This window comes from Symsagittifera roscoffensis, chromosome 2 (assembly GCF_963678635.1).
Source record: "Symsagittifera roscoffensis chromosome 2, txSymRosc1.1, whole genome shotgun sequence".
Lineage (NCBI taxonomy): Eukaryota > Metazoa > Xenacoelomorpha > Acoela > Convolutidae > Symsagittifera > Symsagittifera roscoffensis.
This window is the reverse complement of record NC_087063.1, coordinates 54,788,722-54,806,449: the sequence shown is the minus strand read 5'-3', so window position 1 is coordinate 54,806,449 and position 17,728 is coordinate 54,788,722. Positions and strand designations below refer to the sequence as shown.

The window sequence follows — 17,728 nt, the reverse complement described above, 5'->3', positions numbered from 1 at the left end:
ATAAGTAATGAACGTAAAACATTTTAACTTTTTCCACCTGGTCTAATAACTTCAAAGTTATACTAACTTCAATAAAAAATCAGATTGAATCATCACGGGTACTGTTTCAATCGATTTGGGGAACTATTCTATCTTTTAGTCCATGTATGTTTGTCTAGACGCACCTCATTTCTTTGTAACCAAGAAAAAAGTGAAAATTTACGATAAACATAAAAACTACCGCCTCTTAGCTGGATATTTATCAGGTAGAAAGTGCTTTTTTTCACGTGCGCTAAAAAGGTACAATACAGCTCCCGCTATATGACGTAAGCATGTACAAAATTGTACCAAAAATGAGAACGTGCTCGAGTTTCAATGGTGTATTTTAAAAAAATACATCGCTGTTATTCATCAATAATATAAAAATAACATTGAATTAACTTTCTAGTCGTTCATCAAATGGTTTTCATAAAATGAAGTTGTTAGTACGTTTGCCATTATCAAGTTACCTCGCGATAATTTAATATATCAGAGCTTTTGATTCAAATTAACTAGTAGCTTGGCCAAACTAAATGTGCATATACCTATTTATTCATTGAGATAGATATTGCGGTAAATAAAATTTATAAACAAAAGCTCTCATTTCGTTCTCGTCCATCTAACAAGATCTTATCAAATCACTCCAAAATGGACCCTGGCGCGCCCTTTAACGTTTCTGAATTCTTGGAGAAATCAATCCATGAAAATAGTTCAGAAAAGTTGACATTTTTTGCTGGTGCCGGGATATCAATAGACTCTGGATTGCCTAATTTTATTACTTTTGGTCGAAACATGATCCAAAGAATTTGTGGCGAAACAACTGAAGATGTTATTCCGAAGAACAATTTAGGCATCAATCAAACTTTAAGCTCTTATTTCAAGTTAACATTGAAATCTCGGTTGAACGAAAACAGTTGGCAAATTGAAAATTATAGCGCGAGTCGCAAAAAAAATTAGAAGCTGATTTCGGAACACCGTGAAAGTTATCACGCTTTGATTTTCTTTTGAATACGCAATTTGTTTAGATATGATTTACGAGCAAATATGATTATCATAAGTCCAATTTTAGTTTCTATTTTTTTTTTCAAAGAAAAAATTTAGGTGTAGCAAAAATGATTGTGTCAAAATCTGCTGCAGGAACCTCAAATTTGATTGATCCAAACATAGACCAACTTCTTTTTCTGTTGAGACCCGAAGTATTGCTGCAGACCTTATCGAATACGTTTGGTGAAAAAATGAGCGAGTTTTCCGAGTGGCTGGTCGGCGAAACTCCAAACCCGACTCACAAGTTCTTAGCTCGGGCTCTAAAAAATGGGCACATGGTAAACAGTTTAACAGTTGAAGTTATTTCAATGTCTTCTATTTTCAATGTCTTCTTTCAAAATTTATAAAACTTATAAGTATCACTTGAGAATTGGTCCATAAAGCTATCCAGAAATTTCTCATAACTATGGACAATAATCGTCATTTTGGAACCTGATCTAAACTACATTTTATGATTGGATAAATTAGATATTTTACCAATGTAAAGTATTTAATATTAACCAATCATGATCCATCTAACTAACAACCCACTTATTTGTAAGTGCTGAAGTTACTTGTAATTTCAGCACCAGAGAGATTTGAATTTAACTTAGAAATTAGTTGGACTCTCCCGAGCACTTCAGCAGCCGCAATAAACCAGTATACCCTAGATCTATTGAGCCTAGCAGAGACTAGTTAAACAACCTGAGACTAGATAGTATAAGAGTAAGATTAGGATCGGTATTAGACTAAGAAGTTGCACGAATCTATCCGGCCGAAAATAAGATAGCGTGACGAGCAGACGGTGTACCCTATCCGAAATTACTCTATGAGTTATACAAACCAGTCATAACTCATCTGGTGCGACCATAAGTCTCGAACAAGACCTTAATAGCTTAGAATTAACCAAAATAGATTAGAAATTAGACAAAAACATTTACAAAATGTTATACGACAATAATTTAATCGAAATGTCTCTACGACTCAATAGATCAGAGCCAATATTCCGAACCATAACAGAACTACCCGGAATTGGAAGAAGACCTCGAACCAGAGACGACATACGACAAAGTAGAAACTTGCCATATAGCTATATGATAGTTAGGCAAAAACCAGAACAAACTTTTATATTTAGAATACTACTGGCAATGAATTTAGATTTTCATTTGCAAACATAAAACCTTGAAGTTAATCTTCAAAATCATTTCAGGCGCTAAACAAAATTATTAATATACAATAACAATTGATAAAAAGATCTAAGATCGTTTTCCTAAAACTCTGCAGTAATATACAAAACATGTTTGAAAAATATTTATTGAAAAATAAAAAATAAAAATTAGTAGCACGACAATAAATGGTTAGTAATCATAAATCATCCTGTTGTTCCAGCTCCATCACCTAAAACATAACAGCAATCATAAGCTCACTAATATCATCAAAACACTAAATCTTTCCTTTACACACATTTAAAATTTTATTAAAACTTAAACTCACTTAATTTTAAAACCAGATCATCAAGGCTTATCCTTGGATCTTAAATCATTTTCTACTTAATTAAATTTCAAATTTGATCATCAAGGCTTATCCTTGGATCAAACAGAACAACTTTGTTCTCCCCCACCCACTTAATTAGTGTCTAACGACCTCAAACGTCGATTCACTACCCAACCCTTTCTAAAGACCTAAGACTAATAGAAATTTTTAAACAAAACTAATCATTCAAATTAGGATAAACAGTGAAGAACTTCGGTTATTCATCCTTCACTTGACCCCCCCTCTTACCAGACCCAGGATAAATCTTAGACGTAGTAAGTTTAAAATAGTATCTAACGAACTACTCGCGTTCTAATTATACCTGAACCTTGTGGATCGATTTACTATTCTCCAACCCTTGAACACAATCACTACCCCTAAGTAAGATTAAGTAAGTTAACACCTTAGCTTATACTAGCCACGAGAAAGTAAAAAATCATTCTTCGGAATCGATATACTTTTCTCTCCAACCCTGAACAAATAGACCCAGGTTAAGCTAACCAAAAAATCGTAAGAACTAACAGTTTAGGAAAATAGAAATCATTTAACAACCTTTTGCATCCGTCATCCTAAACCTTATGTCATTTAAAAACCTAGGAAATAAACAAACAATCGTTTTACACAATTGTGAAATAGATAACAAAAAATACGACCTTGTAATCACACCTCATACACAAACAGTTGGATACATTCGAACAAAACGACAAACACTAAAAAGAAAAATAATAACGAAACAAAGACAAATAACACGAAAAAGATTTTCAAAAAATCGAAACGCATTTTCAGAATCAGAAACCAACAGTTTAGACGAACTTTACAAACTAAAAGAATCAATAGATAAAAATTGCCCACTTCACGATCAATTATATTTTTCTGACTCAGAAACAACTTCAAATTCATCAAAAAGAGGAAAAAGAAGAATAAAAAAGCAGTATAAACACAAACCAGTACATTTATACAATTGGAATCAACCAATTCGACACATTAATAATTACATATTAACAGTCATCGAACGAAAAAATGAGCTCAACGCACACCCCAGGTGACGAAACCCCAGATGATGATGAAATCTTTCCTTTTATAGTAGATGCAACCACTGATAGAGGACAGCATATATTTTGCAAAAATTTACTATTAAATTTATTTGAACCCGGAATCAGTCCATGTAAAACAGAGTTCCCAGATGTAAAAATCAAAAGACAAATCATAGACCACTACTTAAAAGATATATGCAACATAACACAACAGTATGGAATCTACTCCATAGAATTCACCTCACCAAACCATAATCATAGAAAATATACAATCCAAACAGACGATCTTGATTTAGAATTTTCAAAAGTTTTTTCAGAATATATAAAAAGCATCCAATATCATAACTCACAAAGAGCAAACTCCATATTCACCAATGAAGTTTTCGCAATAATATATAGTTATATTTCGATATTAGAAAACGAAATCCCAATAACAAATGTCTCACCGACAGAAACATCTAAACATTTAAGAGTACGACATGAAATAACACTACTCTCTAGTTATTTAAACATCATTAAAGAAAATTTCACGAAAGACGACGTTTCACAACATACAAAACACGATCTACAAAAAATTTTGGCATGGTTCATAATAGATTATTTCACACACAATATTGATTTAATTGCACAAGCAAGAAAAAATTTTAGACCCCAAAACTCGAACGATGATACCGCTATCACAGAACAATCAGATTATGTTTGGGACCCCGAATGGTCTCATCCCGCATTTATAAGCTTCCCACAATCAATCTCAAGTCAAGCAATAAGTACGATATCTTACATAAGAGATTATGTAAAAGTAATACCATTCACCATTGATGCAACACCATTAAACTATAATACATTTTTGCCCGATACACAAAATAATAGTTTAAACTCTACAGTCATACACAATGAAAACCTCAATGGAACTAGGAATCTTACTCAACAAGATATCCAGACACCATCACACTTCATAAATGAAGAAATTGTACACACAACAACTACACAACAAAGTATTTCACCAATACGCCCAAATTTAACAACACCAAGAAATACAAATCCTTCACAAACACAGGTAACCTTACAATCAACCGTTAAACCTTCGGTTGCCCCTAAATATTCACATATGGATTACCAAACATACAGACCCATGACAATACCATCAAAAACACGCAAAACATTCACTAGAAACAACTTTGCAGACCATAATTATAATTATACACATCCATCAAAAACATATAATCAACCACAAAGAAATTTTAACCAATATACAAGATCTCGAAATTGGGATAACCCAATGACCCAACCTAATTCAATAAATTTCCAAACAAACCCTCCACAGGATCACAGTGAAAATTACCCATTTTTTCAACAAAATAAAAATAAAAAACAGACATCTTATCAAATGGATTATTTATCCTCAGATGATGATTTCTTACAACCAGATATATTTGCACCAAATACTCAAGAATATCGTAGACAAGGAATACAGAAAACACGTACAAATCATAGAAATTTTTCTCCACAACCAATAGATGCACAACATCAACAACCAATTCAACAACAAAATCTAATTAATACACAATCTTTCCAACCAATTCAACAACAAAATCCAATGACTACACACTCGTATCAACCATCACAAATGCAAAATGAAATACCACTCCCATATTATCTCCAACAACATGAAATAACAAGAAACCAACTTTCAAATTTTTCTCAAATGCCAAATGCAGCAGAATCATTACAAATGACAATGAATCCATACCTTATGGGTGGATCATCAATAACATCAAACAAACCTTTAATGGTTTTCACAGGAACAGACCCTGAATACTCTGTAGAAGATTATTTAAATGCAGTAACAGCAAACCTGATTTTAAATATTGGACCTGAACCAATTAATACGCCACTACATCAAAACTGGATACATCGACGCACAGCGTTAATACAAACAACCTTAGATGGCGCAGCCCAAAAATGGTTTTCAGTACTACCTCTAGAAATAAAATCAAACTGGAAAAGGTTTACACAGGAATTTTCAAAAATGTTTGACTCCGAAAGAAACAAACAACAACAAAGAGTTTTATGTAATGAAATTCGCAGATTACCAAACGAAACCATCAAGCAAATAGCAGTACGAATCGAAACACTAGTTCGAAAAGCATATTCACTAAATACACACGACTATAAAAACACAAAGATGACAGAAATCTTAATGATGACCTTAACACCACAATTAAGGAAAATAGCAATAAAAAAGAGAGCATCCCATCCTTCTTCAATTCGAGAACCCGATTTAGATTTTCGAAAACTAGTAGACAAATTAGAACAAGCAGAAATCACGATGAAACTAGAAGAAACGGAAAATCTGAAATTACAATACGTTAACAGAATTGAAACGACTCCCACTAATATTAATAATATACAGGAATCAGAGACAGACCTCGTTGAAAAAATCACTGAAATACTCAATATTTACGAAAAGAACCCAAACTTTAAAGGCAAACCATCTTTCAAAAAATGGTGTAATTATTGCCGACGATACGGACATAGTATTTCCGAATGTAGACAAAAACAGCAAGACAATCAAAATAAACCTCAAAAATATAAAGAACTAAATAAATCATTCTATCAATACATGAAAAAAGATCAAAATCTACCGAACAAAACAGTCTACAGCAACAACAGTTCAGGAAAACCACTCCCGAACAATACAAATTATACAAGAAATCAATCACCATATAACTCAAGTTATAGAGGAAGATCGCCAGAACGAAGAAACACACAAAATTCATCACAAAATCACTACAATAGACCAAATAGTAGAAGTAACTACTCCAGATCAAATTCAAATACACAACGATTTGTTTCTAGATCTAATTCCCAATCAAGAAATAATTATTATCCAAACAACCAATCACGAAATTCATCATACAATAGGAATAGAAACTACTCCTATAATCGAAATAGAAGTAATTCAAACAACCGAAACCAGAATTACCCGAACAATCGATCAAGGAATAACTCATATAATAGATCGAACTATAACAGACCAAACAGCAATTATCAAAATAGACCGCGAAATAATTCACAAAATCGACACTCAAGTTATAATAATCGTTATAGAAATTATTCCCAATCACCACACCGGAATAATAATCACTATAATAACTCTAATAATCGTCACAGAAGTAGTACACCTAAACATCAAAGACAAATCAATCAAGTACAGTCTAATCCAGAAACAACATCAGACCCTCCAGGTATTGATGACACAGTAACTGATACGTTACAACTCAATCAAATAAACTGTACATCATCAGATTCAGAAAGTGATACTGAAAACACTCTTTCTATCAATATGATAAAAGTCGAAAATGACTATGAATCTGTCATTTATGAACAACCTTTTTCATCACACATATATGAAAATCAATCAGAATTTCTTCAAAATTATTACACTACACCCATAAATTCCACACCAACGACGCAAGAAACAAATGAGATTAACACTACAAATCAAACCAATAAAAATATCAAAACAAAATGCTTGAATACAAACCACATTTATCAAAATATACAAAAAAACAACCCAAAGAAAAAATTTGGACAATACCATTTCTCTTAGAAAGCCCAAGAAATAAAGAATTTCAACCACCAGACCTTGAAATAGATTTTTTAATTGATTCAGGAGCAGAATCAAACATAATAAACATCCCCACATGGAATGAAATAAAAACTTTACACCCAAAACTAACACCTCTTGAAACCTCCAGTAAGTTAGCAACAGCACAAGGATCAACATTGATAAACTACGGAAAAATCCAATTATTTCTCCTCCCCACCAGAACAATGGAGCAAAGCAAAATTTTAAATAAGCCATTTAAACAAATATTCCATATCACTGATATTAAATATAATATCATTGGAATACCATTTATTTCGAAGTATATACCAACAATTAACATACTAAATAGTAAAATATTAATCAAAGATAAATATACAAAAACAAAAGAAACATCCTTAACATTTTTTCAAAGATTAAATAAACAACCACCATTCTTTTCAAAATTCTACCCGATATTTAACCAACAAAGAAAACACTTGAAACCACTATCAGGAAACATCTATAATTTTTCAATCAAACAAGTTCACAAACAAAACAAACAAAAATTTTATATGTCAGATTTTGAATTCAAACCAATTCACAAATTTTTCAAAATCACAATCTCATCCATAAAATACTTGAAAAACTCGAATTCAGATATCATTTCCTTACATGTCTATAACAACACACCTTACCAAGTAACATTACCTTTAGGACTTTTAGGATATTGTGAAACCAACGCTACAATATCACCAATACACGAAAAAGCCTATCGCGTAAATAATATACTCCAATTACTAGATATTTGCCAATCTACAATTCTTAATGAAGAATTATCTATAAATAATATAATAAGTAACGAAAACAGAAATACGGATTATTTCACAAAAACTCCATATTTCAAACCTACATTCAACATAAGTAACTACACAGAGGACCAACAGAAATTTTTAACAATGTTTAATTTCCAACATTCACAAATAACACAAGACGAATTCGAAAAGTTAGCCAAACAGCTAATTAAATATTCATCAGTCTATGCAACATCAAAATTCGATGTTGGAAAAATCAGTTCATCACTACATCTCCCGTTAAAACCAGACGCAGTTTTCAAAAAACAGAGAGCAAGTAAAGTACCAATTCACTTACATGATAAAGTAAACAGATTACTCGATATTTTAGAACAATACAACATTATATCACCAGTTAATAAAGAAGAACAACCAAAAGGGAACACATTTATCAACCCCGTTATCATTCTAGCTAAAGGAGAATCATTAAAAATCGTTCTCGATGCTAGATACTTCAATTCACTTATAGATGAATCAAAATGTAATTGGCCCATTGAACCAATACAAGTTATTTTAACAAAAAAAAACGGCAAATACTTTACAACCGCCGATATGAATAGTGCATACAATCAAATGCCACTAGATGAACAATCACGACGTTTAACACAATTTGTTATCGGAAACCAACAATATGAATTCAACCGCTTATTCTATGGAATATCCATAGGACCAGCAGCATTTTCAGCTTTTATGAGCAAAATTTTTAGACCACTAATACTCAAGAAAAACGCAATCACCTATTTAGACGATGTTTTTATGCAATCACAAACAAAAAACGAGATGTTCAATGTTTTAGAAAAATATCACCAAATACTTCAGAACGAAAATCTGAAGGCCGCCCCCGATAAATCACACTTCTTTTTGACAAGAGTTAAATTCTTAGGACATAATATAGAAAGAAAAACAATCACTCCATTGAAATCACGCATTGACGCTATTCAAAAACTTCAACCACCAACAAATAAAAAGAAAATCCAAGAATTTCTTGGAATGTTAAACTTTTTAAGTAAATATGTTTATAAAATGCAATTATATCTACGACCATTTTATAACATCCTTAGACAACAAAATAATTTTGAATGGAACACAGAACATCAAACACGATTTGAAGAAATAAAGAAACTTTTAACTGAACAAATTTCAAACACAATTCCAGATTCAAATCAACCATTTTATGCAATGTGCGATGCTTCGAACTTTGGCATCGGTGCAGCACTATTACAATCACATAATGGTACAAATAAAATGAACCTCATATCAGCAAATTCTCGATTATTCACTCAAGCAGAGCTACGACTCTCAACTCTAATGAGAGAATGTACAGCCATAATATATACACTGACAGAATATGAATTTCTGATACTTGGATCAAAACATCCCACAGTTCTATTCACAGACCATAAACCAATCATCTTTCTTTTTACACAAAAGTCTAATCCAAACCACCGAGTTTATAGATTTCAACTAATTTTAATGAAATTCCCAAACTTACATATAGTTTGGACTGCAGGAAAAAATCTTGCATTACCAGACACCTTAAGTCGAAATACACCACCTGAATTACTTACACGTAAAACCACAGTTGAAATACCCAAAAATATAAAATTCTACCTTGCAGAAAATGAAACATCACCCCGATTGGAATGCAAATATGCAGTAAAAACTGACGTTGAACAATCACGAATAAATAATTTACAACATTTCCCACTTTATTTAGATTGTCAAAATAATCACTATGAAGTTGATCTACTTGGAACATCAACTTTTAAACCAATCCCATATTCTCAATGGATAAAAAATAACACCCAACAAAAACGAACAAAACAACACCCACCTAAGAAAGACCATTTTCCACTAATTGAAAAAGAAAATTTAACTGATAAAATAAATTTATCAGGACCACAAACAAATGATTCAAAATACTCAATAAATCAAGTTTTTGACCTCCACGACCCACTTGATACAATACCCTTATCTAAATTCGAAATTGAAAACATTTTTCTCCCTCCAACAGAAACAATTACAATTTCAACAACACTGAAACAATATCAAAATCTTGACCCGATAATTAGACAACTAAAATCATGGCACAAATATAAAACTAAACCTGTCAAGGCAGATTCAACCATTCTAGGAAACAAAACACTCCTCCGATACTTTCGCAAATTTAACAACACAACAATTAACGAAAATACAGACCTTTTAGAGTATAACCTGAATGAATCTACAGTTCCCTGTCTCCCTTTAAGTATGATTCTCATAGCTTTTAATATTTCACATACACAAAATATTAAAGGACACTCTGGATCAGAAAAAACATATTCAAACTTTATACAAAATTTTTACTTCCCAAATGCACCAATTTGGATAAAAGTACTATGCAATGGTTGTATAGTATGTCAACTAAATAAACCTTACCCAAACCAAAAACAAATAGCACAAAAACAAGATTTTAAAAGACAAAGCTTGTACTTTAACCATCGTATCTCATTTGATACTAAAGGACCAATTTCACCCTCATCCGAAGGAAACTCCTACATTATGGTAATTGTTGACGCATTTACACATTATGTAGCACTTAACCCAGTACCACATTGTAACGCTTATTACGCTTACACAACACTTTATGAACACTGGATAGCAAAATTCGGACTACCAGAAATTTTAGTCACAGACAACGGTACAGAATTCATAAATAATGAAATTATCACACTATGTCATTTATACAACATAAAACACAAACCACGTACATCTCATGCACCTTGGACAAACGGCTTAGTCGAAGGTATGAACCGTTCATTACAAGAATATCTTAGATGTATCATCAACGGAGATGATACAAAATATACCGAATGGTCAGCAGATGTAAAATTATTTCCCTTAGCATATAATTCACAAATTACGACAACTTTAGGAATGTCACCATACGAAATGGTTTTTAACCAAAAGCCACGCAAACCAATAATGTTTACAGCAAATTCTCATAAAAACGCACAAGGTTATTGTCAACCAAATAAAGACTCAATTTGTTATAACCTACCTTTACATACACACGATGAAGATCATTTTCATCACCCACAAATTCTTAAACTAGCCTCCGGTACACACACCGAATGGATTCTAAATAGAAATAAAAAACACAATGAAATTTATCAAAAAATAACAAAAAAGTTATTACAAAGACAAAACATTAATGAACAAATCAATTCACGTTTTACACCAGCCTCCGAATTAAAAATTGGAACATTTGTTTTAATACCTAATTTTAATACTCAAAAAGGAATTTCTAAAAAATTACAACCCCTTCGAAAAGGACCATACCAAATAATTGCAAGACCCACTGATGTCACATATAAAATTACCGACTCAAACAAAAAAGAAATCGTTCAACATCGAAACAACCTATTACCTTATTACCCAAAAGAATACGCACTCCGCGAATTAACTCAATTATATTCTTTCACAGGATTAAAAATCATTCAAAATGAACCACATCTGAAAAACACAGAACAAAATGATAACCCCACCGAAAATCAAAACACAAAACCAACCGCCACCAAAAACAATACACAAAACCATAAAGAATCCCCAAAACAAAGAAAAAATAGAAAAATGACCGAACAAATAATACCCCAAGAACAAATCGACAAATCAGAAAATAGAAAAACAACAAGACTCCGAAATCAACCACGTAAAAACTATAAAATATTCATCCCCCAATCTAAAATTTTAAAGAAAGTGGAATTTCAAAAGTAATTTTAACATTATACTTCACAATCTTGAAACCTCCGAAACATTTTTCATTTACATTTTTCAAAATAACATGCTGACAAGTACGCAATGATTCTAGTTCAAAATAGACCAATAGGTTTCATCCAATCCGTCACTTTCTCTAACTCAAACTAAGACCAATTAGACGAATCATATAGAACTCCAGGCACATCTATAACTATAACTTTACGACCTCCAGGTCAAAAATAAGCAAACCACTCCAACTTGACAACTAAAATAAATATCACCATAATACCGTACCCCTCCCTTATCTAATAACCCAAAGATCAACAGTATTTCCCCAACTCAGACCACGAATACCCCCAAAACAAATTTGTTAACTTAGCCTAAAGTAACAAAATGAACATTTTAATTAGCCTAAAGTATAAAAATCTCACCATACCCCGGATCATTTGACAAACAAAAATAAAGAAAAAGACGACCTCCCGATCACAATGAAAATTGCCCCCAACAATTTTTTACAAAACTCAACCCACTTGTCAAAAAACTAATAAATAATCCGACCACACTTGAAAATCGCTTCAAACAGCAAAAAATATTCGACCAAGAGATCATTTCTTAAATGCTCTTCTCTCAATCAGTTACTCAAATACTCATAAATCTTAAACATTTTTTTACAATACTTGCAACCTTTATAATATTTCTTTTTGATATACTTGAATCTTTTCTAATAATCCTAATCATTTTTTGTAACATTTTTTAAATTTTCTACACTATATTCGAACTATTTCTCCAACTTTCCAAAACCCTTGATTATATCCACAGGTACGATTCATATAACTTGTCTAAATGATACGAACAATTTTCAGTAGAACTGATATTTTTTTATTGTTTGTAATTTTCATAGCATTCTTATCATACCTCATTTTGACAATATGTAAATGTATAAAGAAAGCAATCTTCACATTTGCCCTAGCAACAATCCTTCTAATTCTTTTTTTGGAAGAATATTATAATAAACACAAATTTTCTCACTAAAGTAATAATTCAAAAAACTATCAAAAATTGCTACCCAACAGTCACAAAGTCAGTCTTCACCGACATCATCCCAAGATAACCCAACACCGTCTTCAATTACTCAAAATCCTCAAACATCTACACGAATTTCTTTTCAAGACAATCCATACACTTTTGAAGAACGACATGCTCGTTTATCAGAACCACTAGAACCAGTTCAACGACAAGCACCTTTAAGCGAACCAACATATAACCTATACCCAACACTACCACAAGAACTAAGTAGAATAAGAAATCCTAGTCAAAACCAAAATACAGTCGAAATAAATAGACAAATTATACATCCTCGACGAAACAGAAATTTTCAAACTCCCCGAGTTCATTTTGATATACCTCAATCCCCATCACAAAACACTCCAGAAAACCCCATTGGTATATTACCAGAAACCCCTACGCTTCTTTCACAACGTAGCACCTCAAGCCTACCATCAGATTACTTAGGTTCAACACCAACATCTGAGCAAATACGTGAAAATCCTTTCAACCCCACAAACCAAACATCACGATTTCCATATTGGACTACACATTCATTTACACAAGGTGAACCAAATTTAGTCAATGACCCCATAGATATTTCTACGGATACAACAACATCCTCATCACTACCAGAAACATTATCACTACCATCAACACCATCAATAAGCCAGATTTCACCACCACCTTTTAACTTAAATTTTCCAAATAATCTCGACGCCAGATATCGAGAACAATCATCAATAAATATTCCTTTAAGATTAGATTGGAATACATTTACAGCACCTCCACCATTATTTGGACAACATCAAGAAAGTAACCGCCTTCATAACTGGGCACTTAATAGATTACAATATCGCCAAGATATTCACAACGATATCCGTGATCACAATATTCAAATACTCCAACAAAACAGTTTACAATTAAAGTTTGAAATCACAGTTAAGTTAAACAATATTACCCAACATCCCTACCCATTAAACCCACCTAACATAACAGCTCAATCACTACCACCACCGTTTATAACTACTGAAGTAATATACAAATACGACAGATATACCAAAAACACAATTGGCTACATTACATTTTATAATCCATACTCAGGATTATCATACACATGTATATTCTAAAATTATTAATTTTTCTCCAACTCCTTTTTCTAGTAATCTCAAATCAAAACATAAACCCTTCCCCTCGTACAGGACCACAAGATTTATTAGTAACACATTACGATTGTGAAGAAAATGAACAAAAAACACTACACAAATATGCAATAAATCAAGTATCACAATGTGAAACAGAACCACAAGCTATAGAAACCACAAATGTAATAGCAACACTCTATTCAAAAGCCCGAGCAACAACAGTTACAGGTTATAAATTCACAGCAACATTTTCCGAAAAGAAAGTACATTGTTCACAAGTCTCAAACGGAAACAAAAACCGACTTGACCATGAATCATTCTATCAGAGTAATATAGAACGTCTTTTACATCTCAATCCCGACGATTGTAAAAATGAATTACTTAGACTAAACATCACACAAAATAAAAACTCCGAAAGAAAGTTAGTTAACTTTCAAGTTTTTTCAGACTCTGTACATCAATCACAACTTGAAAGACACCAAGGACATATAAAACTAGACGAAAAATACCCGTATAACGGCGCACACGGACGATTAACCTATGACCTACACGATAAACATTGGATACCACACATTGGTATAAATGACCCATCAAACTGCAAAGCAGACACAAAAAATAAAGGATACCAAGAAATAATGTTTTTCGATTGGAAAATACAACTCGAAAAAATACAACTCACACGAGATTTATCAGATAATACAATGATCTATCAAGGAATCCGATTACCTTGTAAAAATGATCAAGGTTATTGCGACCCTACAACGAGAACACAAGCAACAATTGTTTGGTTCCCCGAAGATACATGTACAACATTTCAAGTAGCAAGAATACACGCTCGTATGATAAAATTTCACGAAAAATACTTTATACAATCAGTTCCATATGAACAAGTACATCCATCACGAAAACAAAGTACTAATTTTAGAAACATACACAATATAGAAAATAAATTGACACGTTTTCAAATATATCAAGAAACAGAACTTGCATGTAAATACAGGAATCCACTTCACAGAACACAATACTCTGAAATATTAGTTGAATACGAAAAAGGATTCGACATGACCACTGGAAAAATAAAACTTGACCCATATGCCACAGGTCATCCTCCAAACGAAGGAACATCCTATATACCAGTTAATTTTGAAAAAAGCAACGGACAACCTGGTGGACATCTAAAACCCCATGAAAACCAGAAGCACACGCTTACAAGAATTATCACTAATGAATACTACATATTTCGGTAATATCCACTATGATATTCATTTAGATATGAAACTAGATTATACAATTAGCCGAATTTTTCAAGAAATGTCACTCTCCGAATTAGAAACACTACACCAACTATGCGAATTAGAACGAACACAAATATTACAATCACTTGCACTAGCAGTATTAAAAATACCCTATGCAGGATACTTATTATCTGGAAATAGATCAAATTTTTTAGACTATGAAGGAAACATCTTATGGTTTTATACTTGTACTAAAAAAGTATCACCACTATACGTTTTTGAAGATAAACGATGTTATAAAAGAATCCCTATCTTTTATAAGAATAAAGTTCATTTCGTGGATACACTTTCACGAAGAACCTATTTCTGGGATACCGCAGTCCCATGTGGATCAGAAAACAGCCACAATGTAGTACAACTAAACCCTGATGAAAATAAATATTATCTTCTCACTCCATATCCCACATTAATGCAATCACTCAAAAAATTTTCACCAGAAAGCATTCGCGCTATTGCTCGAAACCCAAATATAGACTTACAATCAATAGGAATCTATTCAAAATCAGATATTCAACATCACATTAGAACACAACAATTCCAAGAATTATTAACACAAATGGACACTATACAAAGACAATCAATAGACCAAAATTTACGCAAACTTGCAGAAACCGCAGGATTTGCCGATATCTACACGCAAGACTATAGCGGATATTTTAAAGACATTAAAGATTATATATATCTAAACGGTGAAAAATACCGTCCCCAAGATATATCACCAATTAACATTTTTAGCTTTGTTACACTCAAAAATGAGATCCTCGATTTTCTAGGATGGCCCTACTACATCTTAGAAAAATTGACTATTTTATACGCAATGTTTAACTTTATTGGATTTCTTTTCTCACTTTTAAAAGGAATCTACAACACATGTGCTATACACACACAAGTAAACAGACAAGCAAGCGTAGCACGCATACTCTTTGCAGGATTTTTTGGAATCTTTTCTACATCTATAAACAAAATTCTTTTAGACGCACAAATAAAAGAATATAACACAAAAATAGCAACACGACAAAATACATACGACGAAGAACATAACAATGTAGACATAACGCCAACGGCACCACAATTACCACCCCTACCAAATAACCATCCACTATCCCTAGTCCCACGAAATTTTCGAAATTTAGCCATCACACATAATCCAAATTTTCGACACACCACATCACAAAGTCCCATCCAACATATAATGACACACCAGTCACAAGATGATAATACTTATGAACAAATTATTGAACAACCCCATACCACCGCTTTTCAGTCTCAAAATAATCATTTTTTTAGCCCACGATGAGCCGCCAACTTGGATCACTACACCGATCAAATTCCCACCCAACCAATCTTACCTCTACAATCCCAATAATACCACTTTTTGCTTTTCCGCCACCCGATTTTCCATCTAGTAATGTAACATCAGGCATGAATTCCGACACTAATTCACACATCTCAGTTTTATATTCCATCTCACAACTCAATAACCCGAATATTGAAACCCCCGATGAATTTGCCGACTCAGAACCATCCCCATCCAATAATTTTCATAACTCTTCTAATTTTTCTCAACCCCCTTTTCAACCCATATTATCCAATAACCCTGACCCAATCACTTCCACACCCTCTTATGCTTCCCAAGTTACCCCAACCTACTCCTCATACCATTCTGACCAATCATCTCATTCTCCAGACACCCCCCGAATCTCCCCAGAGCTAGATAATTTTATTACCCTCCAACAACAACCCTACCACCTTAATACCCCAACCATAAACCAAATCTCCTCCACTATAAATTCATCCAACCCCCCTACCCCTACACCCTCTTCAAATTATACTGAATCATTAGCACCATCATCCACATCAACTGAATCTTCACTCAACACTAATAGAGCTTACCGCACCTTTAAAAGAAAGTTCCCCAACCATCCTTTCCCAGCAAAACCAGGAACAGCCCGTGAATACATCAACCACCCCAAGCATACTAACACAAAAGAATTTTTAGCTATCACCTTACCCTCATTTCCACAATACACCTTAAACACCCCCCACGACACTAACGAAACACGCAACTTTGTAGATGAATACGTTTTAATGCCCACTCTCTCTTGGACCTCATATTATCATTTTACTAACCCTCTTTGCTTACCTTTATCTAACACTCACATCGATATAGAGCGAAACACGGACATGCTATATCGACTCACTACACCACTAACCGCTAGACAATTTACTTACGTTGGATATAAAAAATCACTAAAAACACACACTGCACCTAGAGCTAACGAATATACACTCGAATACTATGATCACAACATCATCAGAGCTAACCAAGATCAATTCTTAGACGACGATCGCTTCGCTAATCCACAAATTACCGAGAAATTTTTCATCAAGACACCATATATATTTACACTAAACATCTTCGACCGAAAGTTTGATCACATTATTTCAGAAGCAC

General features: G+C 33.0%; 1 protein-coding gene across 1 annotated transcript in view; it reads left to right on the top strand.

Annotated features, from left to right (window-relative positions):
* Positions 1 to 324: 324 nt before the first annotated feature.
* The window catches only part of LOC134840117 (uncharacterized), a 77,826-nt gene continuing 60,422 nt past the window's right edge, over positions 325 to 17,728 (top strand). Inside the window, exons 1-2 of the mRNA XM_063855808.1 lie at positions 325 to 868; positions 1,186 to 1,340. Of these exons, the coding sequence (XP_063711878.1) occupies positions 667 to 868; positions 1,186 to 1,340 (357 nt within the window). The 5' untranslated portion in view covers positions 325 to 666. The remainder of the gene's footprint in view (positions 869 to 1,185; positions 1,341 to 17,728) is intronic.